General features: G+C 34.8%; 1 protein-coding gene across 8 annotated transcripts in view; it reads right to left on the bottom strand.

Annotated features, from left to right (window-relative positions):
- Positions 1 to 12,611, bottom strand: part of tasora (transcription activation suppressor a) — a 44,831-nt gene that overhangs the window by 1,954 nt on the left and 30,266 nt on the right. For all 8 annotated transcript variants that reach the window (XM_051094584.1, XM_051094581.1, XM_051094583.1 and 5 more), the window contains 6 exons: positions 9,782 to 10,827; positions 7,202 to 7,324; positions 6,929 to 7,088; positions 6,717 to 6,825; positions 6,402 to 6,580; positions 3,478 to 3,633 (listed from right to left, as the gene is read on the bottom strand). In XM_051094584.1, coding sequence (XP_050950541.1) covers positions 3,478 to 3,633; positions 6,402 to 6,580; positions 6,717 to 6,825; positions 6,929 to 7,088; positions 7,202 to 7,324; positions 9,782 to 10,827 — 1,773 coding nt within the window. The remainder of the gene's footprint in view (positions 1 to 3,477; positions 3,634 to 6,401; positions 6,581 to 6,716; positions 6,826 to 6,928; positions 7,089 to 7,201; positions 7,325 to 9,781; positions 10,828 to 12,611) is intronic.

The following is a 12,611-nucleotide window of genomic DNA, read 5'->3' as shown; positions in this document are numbered from 1 at the left end:
AGTGAAGTCATCAGATCATACTGTCAATGATTTTCTAGAGATTTTGAGCATAGAAGTAGGTCTATAATCTATAGTCAAGCATGCATCTTTTTTACAAGGAAAAAATTAATTTCAATAGACCTGTTTAGAAAAACTCAAAACTCTCAAAAATTGTAAAGTGGAGTAAGAAAGAGTGTAAAATGACAACAAAATAGTTACCTGCAATGTTGGACAAAAATTTAGATTCTGAATTATTGGCAAATTACAGAAAATTAAATGATACCTACAGTTAAAATTGCCTCGGTGCCCCACAAAATGAATTTAAATTCATGTTAAACACGTTCATTATAGAAAAATATTGTACTGTTCTAAGACTAATTGGCATTCACCATATTTTTCATTTACCATGAAATACAAACAGAAAATGTAATGGAAAATAAAGAGATAAAGTTAGGATTTATCAAAATACATTTTTATTGGAAGAACTTTATATATACAGTTTTTTTTCCTAACCAGATACAAAAAGTATCAAATTTAATGTTGGTATTAAGGGTTATTTCTGCTGTGATTTTTGAATGTAACAGTTAAAAAGTCATAGCTTCAAACAAAAACCCTTTCTGTATTTACACATTAAAATGTTTGTTTTTAAGACGTATAACATTTTGTAAACTTTTACATCTAATTTGAATCTTCATACAACAGTTTTTACACCCACAAAAGGTCATACACACACACAGGGTCCAAAACAAACACTCGCCAAGTGCCAAAAGCAAGTAAGAACTAGCTTTTGACAAGTAAAGAAACAAGTTACTGGCCAGTTGCCTGGTACCTTTCTTTCTGTAATTGCAGCATAAGGATGGTTTACAAAATATTTGAAGGTCCCTTTCAAACCTGGCTGATTTTGAGTATTTCTAAATCTGAACATTTTCTTAGTTTGGTTCATTAAGGCAGTGTTGGGAAAAGTTAATTTTAAAAGTAATGCATTACAATACTGCATTACTCCGTAAAAAAGTAACTACCTGCATTACTTAGTTACTTCTTATGGAAAGTAATGCTACTTTTTTGGAGTAACAATACTTTTTAATCAAGCAACAAAATATTGTAATGCATTTACTTTCCATAAAAACTAAGTAATGCAATTAGTTACTACTTTTTTTTTTTTATCAAGTAACGCAATATTGTAATGCATTACTTAGTAATGCATTTCAATATTGCTTTACTCCAAAATGCAACTAACTGCATTACTTTAGTTACTTTTTATGGAAAGTAACGCATTACAGTATTACGTTACTCCAAAAAGTAACTAATTGCATTACATAGTTAATTTTAATAGAAAGTAATGCATTACAGTATTGCGTTACTCCAAAAAGTAACTAATTGCATTACATAGTTAATTTTAATAGAAAGTAATGCATTACAGTATTGCGTTACTCCGTAAATATGTAACTAATTGCATTACTTAGTTACTTTTTCTATGGAAAGTAATGCATAACAGTATTGCATTACTCCATAAGTAACTAATTGCATTACTTGGCTACTTTTTATGGAAAGTAATGCATTACAGTATTGTGTTACTCCAAAAATGTAACTAATTACATTACTTGGCTACTTTTTTTTATTGCATTAGTTACTTTTTATGGAAAGTAATGCATTACAGTATTGCGTTACTCCATAAAAACAGGTAACTGCATTGCTTTAGTTATTTGTTTTGTAAAGTAATGCATTACAATATTGCGTTACTCCAAAAAGTAACTAATTTCATTTCATTTCTTAGTTACTTTTTATGGAAAGTAATACAATTAGTTACTTTTTTTATTGCATTAGTTACTTTTTATGGAAAGTAATGCATTACAGTATTGCGTTACTCCATAAAAACAGCTAACTGCATTACTTTTGTTTTGTAAAGTACTGCATTACAATATTGCATTACTCCAAAAAGTAACTAATTTAATTTCATTTCTTACTTATTATGGAAAGTAATGCATTATAATATTGCATTACTCCAAAAGGTAACTAATTTACTTTCATTTTTTAGTTACTTTTTATGGAAAGTAATGCATTACAGTATTGCGTTACTCCGTAAATATGTAACTAATTGCATTACTTAGTTACTTTTTCTATGGAAAGTAATGCATAACAGTATTGCATTACTCCATAAGTAACTAATTGCATTACTTGGCTACTTTTTATGGAAAGTAATGCATTACAGTATTGTGTTACTCCAAAAATGTAACTAATTACATTACTTGGCTACTTTTTTTTATTGCATTAGTTACTTTTTATGGAAAGTAATGCATTACAGTATTGCGTTACTCCATAAAAACAGGTAACTGCATTGCTTTAGTTATTTGTTTTGTAAAGTAATGCATTACAATATTGCGTTACTCCAAAAAGTAACTAATTTCATTTCATTTCTTAGTTACTTTTTATGGAAAGTAATACAATTAGTTACTTTTTTTATTGCATTAGTTACTTTTTATGGAAAGTAATGCATTACAGTATTGCGTTACTCCATAAAAACAGCTAACTGCATTACTTTTGTTTTGTAAAGTACTGCATTACAATATTGCATTACTCCAAAAAGTAACTAATTTAATTTCATTTCTTACTTATTATGGAAAGTAATGCATTATAATATTGCATTACTCCAAAAGGTAACTAATTTACTTTCATTTTTTAGTTACTTTTTATGGAAAGTAATGCATTACAGTATTGTGTTACTCCATAAAAAGTAACTAAGAAATTAAATGAAATTAGTTACTTTTTGGAGTAATGCAATATTGTAAGCACACTTTTGTGACAGGTGCTGCTGCCTCATCTCGTATGAAAAATAAAAATTCAGTAATTATTCCCATTATTATTAGGACAAAAAAAAATAAAAAATCAATTTGGTAAATAAACATTTTACGTAGTTTCAAGGTACTTACAAGCTGACATTCATTGGCAAGTGTGGGAAAATAAAAACCTATTTATTTATTTTGAACCCTGTTACAAACGTCCTTGACCAGCTGAGACGCCATAGTTATATTCAGAGGTGAATGTTCACAAAAGACCTGTTGATCCCAAAGGTAAACAGATGATTTCTATTGAGTGTTTCATCCATGTCCGTCCACCCATGAGATGAAAAGGCTTTACAAAAGCACAACATGTTGCTTTTACAGTCTCCTCTTTCCTCAGCCTCTGTTATGATCATGGCATAATGCCACAGCGTGTTTGAGAACCTTCTTTTTGTTCAGTGCCCTTTTAGCAAACACCATTTTGTCCTGTTATTTTCTATTCTGATTGTTCAGCAGTTCATGGACATTACATGTATTTCTCAGACTTGGAGTCAGTGAGTTTTAGCTGGCTTCTCCTCAGTGATGAATAATAAAGATCATTCAGGCTCGTGGCGGCAGCAGATCGACTGGGAAACTCATTTAGATTCCATGTACAATCACAGTGAGAGCAAGACGTGTAGTTTGGGATGCTGTCAGATGGTTTTACCACAGAATCACTTACATGACGCTGGAGCAGGAGTGGCGCATGTCTCTGCTGACGGAACGCTGTCCACATTTCCTCCAGTGGCTAAACTGCTTATTACAAACTTTATGTCATCAACATTGGCAATAACGATGCCACTGCTTGAGTAGTGGGGAAACATCTCAAACTGGAAGCCTGTAGGATGGGATTTAAACAAACATTACTTTAGTCATAGGCATTCACCATATGTGATTCCATAATCATAAAGCACTTGTGAATTTACTGCTAAATAATACATTTGATTAAAACAGTGTTAAAAAAAGCAATTAAATCTGTCAACAGCCTTTGCAATCTCAACCAGAGCTTTTACCATATCTACATACTCTAAATTGTGGTGCAATTTTGCACCTTTTTTTGTGTCTCTCTCTACTTTTCCTAACTGCGTGTCACTTACTGTGCTGTTATTTCCTGACTGACTGTTCCACAACCAGAAAAGGCTAAAGGTTTTGAGAAACGACCCTCTGCTTGCTGTTATTCCTTATGACTTGTCGATTGTTGATGCTCTTTATTTTGATGCTTTTTATCGAGCATTTAAAGAGAGATGCAAGCTTTTGCTGCTATTTTTACCTTACTGAAGAGCTATTCATAAGCTTGGTTTTGTTGTTTGTTCTCCTGAAGATTTCTGTGACTCCTCTAGTTTAACTTTCACTCTTGTTTCTGTTCACTGACTCAGCATTAGTGCTGGTTTTGAAGAGAGAGGGACTCTGGGTTCCTTGTATGGCAAGAATTTTCTTGATATGCCTCACTACCTATTGTTTTGATATTGATATTGCAAATTTCAAATGAATGAAATGATATGTTGCTTTCTTTTAATGCCATATGTGACCCTGGGTCAAAAAAGGGTCAAATAAGCTTTCCATTGATGTATGGTTTGTTAGGATAGGACAATATTTGGTCGAGATACAAATATTTAAAAAAAATCTGGAATCTAACGGTGCAAAATAATCTAAATATTGAGAAAATCACCATTAAAGTTGTCCAAATGAAGTTCTTAGCAATGCATATTACTAATAAAAAATTAAGTTTTGATATATTTATGGTAGTAAATTTACAAAGTATCTTCATGGAACATGATCTTTACTTGAAATCCTAATGATGTTTTGCATAAAAGAAAAAGGGATTATTCTGACCCATAATGTACTGGTTGCCTATTGCTACAAATATACCTGTGCTACGCAAGACTGGTTTTGTGGTCTAGGCTCACATATGTGCTTGAACACAACAATGTTTGGTTGCTATGTGATTTGAAAGCATCTAAAAAAACAAATGTACTTCACTTCCTCAGTTTATGTAGAACAGAATGAAAAGAGCAAAAGGTGTGAAAAGTGAATTCATCAACCTAATGTTTGCAGCTAACCACAGATGTTAACAAGAGGAAAAACTGGGGGAAGATATTAAAACCACAAGCAGATGCAAGACCGACAAGACTACAGTGACGAAGGGGAAAAGTGAGAGAAGACAACAGCAGAAGGACGTCCGGCGAATTAGATTTGATTTACAGAAACTGAAGCTGCATTTACATTAGGTAAGCAGCTTCCAGATTTTCAAACAGTTGTGTCTTTAAAATTTTCGCAAAACTTTAAAATTGCACAAATTGAAATTGCAAGTTGAAAATATGGCCAACAAAAACATGCGTTTTGTAAAAGCTCCCATAAATCACATTTTTCAGGCAATCTGAAAAAGGAATATTTAGCTAAACTGCAATGGGAACAGTTTTTTCGCATTTAAATACTTAAACCTACCAACATCTGTTGCAATGACTTATTGTGAGAGGAAAAAATAAAAGTTTTAGTTGCATAACACGCGTTTACATTTGTATCAACATTAATGCAAAGGTTTTGTGCAAATCTCACCAGTGTTGGGAAAAGTTACTAATTATGTTACTTGGAAACTTTTTTTGCAAAGTAATGCATTAGATTACTTTTGCGTTACTTTTTAAATCTGGGCAGGGCTTGCTTGTTAATTTTTAATATAAAAAGTTATACTTTTGGCAAATGTAAAAGCCCTTTTGCAGCAAAAGCCTCAGGCTGAAGGAAAAGTAAATTCACGTCTGTACAGCAGAACACAGAAAAAGTTCAACATTCTTCAGCAATAAAAAAAGAACAAGTGTTAGTTTATCTCAAGTAATTTTTGTTTATCAGTATGCTTTAATTGGATCACTGAAGTTCAGCAACAAAGACACTGGTTAATAAAATGGGATTAAACACATAAAGGATATTTGTATTATTTAACATTTAATTATTGCAGGTTTGTGTCATATTCTGAGTTGCATTTCACTGTTTGAGGAATACTAACTCTGCTTTTTTTGTGAGTGAGACTAATTAATGCATGTTCACATTTATTCTAAAACTAAAGTAACATCTTGCTCCCAATTTCTCTCAACATGGGGATAGGAGAGCTGGCGTTACTTATTTAAAATAGTAACTCAGATATTTTATTGTAAATTAAAAAGTAATGTGTTATTTTACTAGTTACTTGAAAAAAGTGATCTGATTATGTAACTCAGGTTACTTGTAATGCGTTACCTCCAACACTGGCAGATACAGCCCTACACTTTAATAAAGGTGCTTCATGATGCTATAGAAGAACCTTTTTTGTTTAAATGGTTCCATAAAGAACCTTCAACATCTGAAGAACCTTTCTGTTTCACAAAAGGTTCTTTGTGGTGAAAGAAGGTTCTACAAATTATAAAAAGGTAAGAAAGAGATGGTTCTTTAAGGAACCTTTGACTGAATGGTTCTTTGCGGAACCAAAAATGGTTCTTCTATGGCATCACTGTGAAGAACCTTTTAAAGCACCTTTATTTTTAAGAGTGTACTATGCAAATGTAGCAGCAAACAAAAATGTAGGCAACAGACTGCAAGACAACAATTAAACCATGTCATTATATTGTTTAAGAGCACCTGTGAGAAATATCAGGTGTCGTTGTTTGGTGAATCTTGCTTGGAGATTCACTAGACAGTCGAGGTCAGGTGCTCGACGTGATGGAGTGTCACACTCGTGGTACGACAGGATCTCAACAATATGTTTCTTCTCATACTCACTGAGGATCTCGTACAGCTTCAAAGCATCAGCTTTGAGCCTGGAAACAAAACAAAAACAAGTTTTTTACAGTGCAAGCAATCATGAAGGAAACAATTTCACCCAGTTTCTACTCTCTGTGTCACCACTTGGTAAAAATACGAGCTTCCTGGAGTTTAAAGGGTTACGTGTCAAACCTGCTGTGCTCTCTGAGTTTCTTGTGTGATTTGAAGTGCACCCTCCATCTCCAGGGGCTCTGAGGAGAGTTGAGCTGCTCAATGTACTCAAGGATATCTTGAAGTTTCTCTAAAAACAGAAAAAACACTTTGCTGAAATGTGTAAAGTACAAAAAACCTAAATATGAATAACACTCAGTAATATACCTGAATACGTCTTGAAATTGAATTACCTGCTGTGATGACAGCTGGATTCAGGACATGCTCATCTGACACGATAAAGCCTCCAGACTGAAAGAGCTCATTGTAGGTGTGGTTCTGAATGTCACTCAGGTTGTCTACACCAGCAAAGCTCACAGACGGATGCTTCTTCAATGAAACTAAAGAAGGTATCTATAGGTAGAAAAAGAAAAAGAACATCTAGTGCATTCCAGTTGTTGGGAATCAACATGCTTTTCAATAAATATATTTGACTAATCAAGTCGAAGAGCTCAGCTCTGGCTTACCTTGTGAACCTGTGCGGCGATGTCCACATTCTGAATGATGACCAGGAGTTTGTCTTGACTACTGTTTTTTTCAAGGAAGCCATGAGGGTTACACTCCAAATTCCCCAACTTTTTCAAATATTCCTGTTACAAATGTCAAAACAGCACAAGGTTAACACATCTCCAGCTCTCTAGGCAACTTAAGTTTGACAAACAGTTACACCTGCACTACATTTCCACATTTATTCAAGCCAGTGAAACATTTCTGCCTAATCGGCCACATTTACACCAGCGACTAACATCTGACCTCAAGCGAACAGCAATAAATACAGTTAGAAAAAGATTTGAATTTGTAATGGTGTGGGATGTAGAGACATCCCGAGCCGATTGCAAAAATCTGGATCAGAGCCGATTAAGATTGTTGACCGTTATCAGTTATCCTGAGTCGGATCCTTATTTTACATCAGCGGTCATGTCAGTGTCATGCAGTAGGTGGCGTTATGCACCTTTAAGTGGGTTGTCAACCACCAATAAATGGAAAAGGCGCTGCTCAAACATACATAACTCGCAAGAACCAGTGAGGTCTGTTCTAGCGCCTCACATACGTTTAAGTTTCCGTGTTTTTATGTGCAGTTGAGGTCAAAAGTTTATCACGCAGAATCTGCAAAATGTAATTTTTTTAATCATACAAAATGCATGTTATTTTTATTTAGCGCTGACCTGAATAAGTATATACATTTTAAATATTTTAAAATAATGTTTTAAATATTTCAGATATTTAATAGATGTTTACATATAGTTCACAAGAGAAAATAATAGCTGAATTTATAAAAATGATCCTGTTCAAAAGTTTACATTTGCTTGATTCTTAATACTGTTGTTACCTAAATGATCCACAAGGGTTTTTTTCGTTTAGTGATAGTTGTTCATGAGTGTCTTGTTTTCCCTGAACAGTTAAACCCAGGTTTCCTACACATTTTCCATTTCAAAACTCTATACTTTTCCGAACTTCTACACAAATGGTTCATAGAGCATTATTTTCAGCTTTATATTTGGTATATAAAACATTCATCTGTAAATATTATTTTCACAGTTTTTTTTTCATTGATTTTCTTAAAGTGACAACATATAGAGCCCCTAAAATAAATAAAAATTAATAAACAAATAAAAAATTTAGAAACTATATATATGCACATAGGAAATTTTGCATGCTTATGCATTACAATTTATAGTTTTATATAACCTATTTCCTTTGTGCATCACTGCCATCTTATTATGAATAAAACAAGAGCATGGATGCACATGAATTAACAGAGATGAGATCTCAAAATTTCTTATTGTAGTACCTCTAATATCAAGCCCTAATGTCCAATACACATCCTCTGTGGTGTCAGAGAAACAATGACATGAAATGGGCTAATGGCATACAATTTGCCAAATTAAAGGCTTTATTAAAAAGACAGGTACTGTAAAAGAGTGTTTAAAATTATGGAGTATTTTTAAGGCCTTAAGGCATACTTTGTGGAGGCCAAGAAACCTCACCGCAAAATGGGCTGATGGCACAATAGGTGGCTCAGTGTGCCTTGTCCTATATGCTGTTTAATGGTTTCTTGTGTGCACATAAAAGTCAGTGTATTTTTTTATTTTTGCAAAGGTTCTTGAGACTATGTAATACAGTGCTAAGAATATTGTACGAAGAAATCTAAAATGCTTATAACCTGCATTTTGCATTATGAAAACGTGTACCCTGAATTTACTCAGTCGTATTTTGACTTTGACTTGTTGTGCAATAAACTTACTTTCTTAAATTCTTCATTTTCTATTATGAAAAAAAAACTAAATTGCGGCTAAAGTCTGAAAACACTTTTCCATACTCTGGTTTCTTTTTCCATACTTTTCCAGACCTGGAAAATACTGGAAAATCAAATTCCATACTTTTTTATACTACCTCGTGGGAACACTGTAAACCGCCTGCTGTTCTCCAGAAAAATCTTTCAGGTCCCACAAATTCTTTGGTTTTTCTGCATTTTTGTGTATTTGAACACTTTCTTAAAATGACTATGATTTTGAGATCCATCTTTTCACACTGAGGACAACTGAAGGGCTCGTATGCAAATATTACAAAAGGTTCAAGCATTCACTGATGCTCCAGAAGGAAACACGATGCAGTAAGAGCCGGGGGGGGTGAAAACTTTTGAACAGAATGAAGATGTGCACATTTTTCTTATTTTGCCAAATATCATGTTTTTTTTTTTTTTCATTTAATATTGCCCTTCAGATGCTAAAGAAAATGTTTCCCAGAAGACAAAATAAGTTAAATTTACCCTGATCTTCAAATTCAAAAGTTTCCACCCCCGGCTCTTAATGCATCATGCTTCCTTCTGGAGCATCAATACACAATAATGCTGAAAAACCAAAGAATTTGTGAGGTTCAGGACAAACATGGGACTCATGAACAACTGTTACTAAACAAAAACACCAAACTCTAAATACAAACATTGAATCTGAAAACTAATTGGTTTGGGACATCCCTAGTGTTGTGTCATGCATAAGATACACATTTATACTGCATATAAAGAGCCACTGCAGCACTAGAAGTACCTTAATTTCCCAGCAGACATCACTCTCCTCCTCATCTGTGGAATGGATGTAGAAGTAGACTGCGTTCTTCTGAACTCCTTTAATAATCTCCACCAGGTTACTGATCACCTCGGGCTGCAGCTGATCGATGATACTGCTAAAGGCAGAATGAGCGTGTCCCATCGAGGCGTCTTCAGCTAGCGTGGCAGCTTGCGCCGTTTGACCCTCCACAGCACCTGTAGTCTCAGCAACCAAACTACCATTCATCTCATGACAATCTTGAGTGATGTTTGCTTCCTGTGTCTTCTGCGTCACTTGGTCCTGCTCTAATGCCCACATCTGATGGGGTGCCTGCTGGATTTCAGCGTCGGGTAAACCTGAGTGATACTGCGGCTGAGTCATTGGGTCAGGTAGGGCACTAGAAGGGGAACACGGTCTCTGAGATGATTCAAGGGTGTTGTTGGAAGACGAGGAAGCACACGGATTCAAGTTGGAGGACGTATCAGGGACATTTGAAGGAACTTCTGCAGCAGAGGAGGTAGACGACACATCTTCTTGAGCTCCATGGTATCGACTGCTGTGCTGAGGGTCTATGAACATCATCAGGCTGTCGTGGAAAGAGCTGATGTAGTTACTGACGGGAAACGGAGTGTTGTAGTTTGACACGTAATTGGAAAGCGGCACAACTGGAGCCTGGCTCGGTTCTCGTGAGCCCTGAGTGCTGGAGCAGGACACATAATAAATACGTTTGGCCTTCAAGAGCTGCTCAACCTCAGTGGAAAACCCAGAGACGAGCTCATCGACTATGTGGTCAAAACCGCTACTCGACGCGACTGGCTCTGCAGGACAATCTGTGGTCACGGCAGTGGGAACAGGCTCTTCGTCCTCAACCTCTGCCGCTGTCTGCACATCCAGATCCATGGCTGTGTTGCTGCTGTCTGGCTGGTAGGGAGGGGAAAGTTCTTTTATGTCAGGTGTGGTGTGTGTAGACACTGTTGGGCTCTGAACGAAGCGTGGATCTTCAGGATAGTCCATCTGTCTCTGGGAATATCGCTCTGTTTTCAGACCTAAGCAAGGAATTTAGTAAATTGACTTTTTTATTATTTATATTTTTAATAAACTACAAACACTATAAACAACTTGCATGCAATGAAAAACAATTTAGGCTTAGTTTTAAAATTTTTATATATTTTTTTTTAAACAAGAGGACAATCTTTATGTAATGCTCATTCTCAGGAAACATTGTTATTCGTGTCCCCATATTGCATTACTTATATAATAAAGATATATGTGACCATGGCCTACAAAACAAATCATAAGGGTAATTTTTTTTAAATTGAGGATTATACATCTAAATAAATAAGCTTTCCATTGATGTGCGTATTTGTTAGGATAGGATAATATTTGACTGAGATTTGAAAATTTGAAATTTGAAAATCTGGAATCTGAAAAAGAAAAAAAATCTTTAAAGTAGAGGTCTGCACAGGCTTTAAACTGAAGCCTGAAGCCTGAACCCGGCCCGTACCTGAGATCGTCTGACCCGACCCAAGCGGCACTGTTAAATTTAGAGCCTGAACCCGAAATTGGATTTCACAATGAATAACTAAACTTTTAAAATATGCTGCATTTTGCGATTGCATGCAACGGCCAGTAAACAAATACAAAGAAACATTTTTCATTAAGGCAAGGCAAACAAAGTTTCATTAAGGCTCACGGCCGGTTCAACATACAAGGCAAAAAAAGCATTTACCAGTTATGAAATTTTACGAACAACAGGTGCAATGGTCACATAAATGCCACAGTGCTGTATCGCAATCATTGCTCTCAACTTGCGAATATGCATATGCTGTTTGTCGTGTTGTGACATGTATTTAAATTAATTAGCCATAGAGAGGGTAATGAAAGTTGAGTGTGATTACCTGCATTGGTGTCTCTCTCTCTCTACAAACAAAGCTGAGTTTAGTTAGTGATTTTACCCACTCGTTACTGAGAAATATAATGTAGCGAGTCATTATCGATGCTATTTTATTAATAAAAATTTCTCTGTGCCAGTGTTTCTGTGTTTGCGCTGTGTATTCTCTGATCTCTATGTGCAAGTAATATGTGTGTGCAAGTTAAGTGAAAGTGTAGCCTGCTGCATATAGTTTTACCTTAGCTACAAACCCCAGCCCGACTTGAACCCGAAGCTATTCGATAAATATTAACCCCAACCAGGGTAGCAGACCTCTACTTTAAAGTTGTCCAAATGAAGTTCTTTACAATGGATATTACTAAGCAAAAAATAAGTTTTAATATATTTACAGTAGAAAATTTACAAAATATCTTAATCGAACATGATCATCTTTACGTAATATCCTGATGATTTTTGGCATAAAAGAAAAATCAATAATTTTGATTCATACAATGTATTGTTGGCTATTGGTACAAATTTACCCGTGCTACTGGTTTTGTGGTCCAGGGTCACATGTAATAGAATAGCTCCACTTAAAGTGGTGTCCCATTCACTAAATTAAGGTAACTTCGATTTCCAGAGATTACAAATTGAGTAGTTCACTTCCAGAACAAAGATAATTTACTCACCCCCTTATCATCCAAGATGTTTATGTCTTTCTTTCTTCAGTCGTAAAGAAATTATGTTTTTTAAAGAAAACATTTCAGGATTTTTCTCCATATAATGGACTGATATGGTGCCCATGAATTTGAACTTCCAAAATTTAGTTTAAATGCGGCTTCAATTGGCTCAAAATGATCCCAGCTGAGGAATAAGGGTCTTATGTAGCGTAACGATCTATTAAATCTAAAAAAAAAAAAAAAAAAAAAATTTATATGCTTTTTAACCTCAAATGCTAAA

The sequence above is a fragment of the Labeo rohita genome, chromosome 22, assembly GCF_022985175.1.
Source record: "Labeo rohita strain BAU-BD-2019 chromosome 22, IGBB_LRoh.1.0, whole genome shotgun sequence".
Taxonomy (NCBI): Eukaryota; Metazoa; Chordata; class Actinopteri; order Cypriniformes; family Cyprinidae; genus Labeo; species Labeo rohita.
Note: the sequence above shows the minus strand (reverse complement) of the source record. Positions and strands in the feature narration are given on the sequence as shown.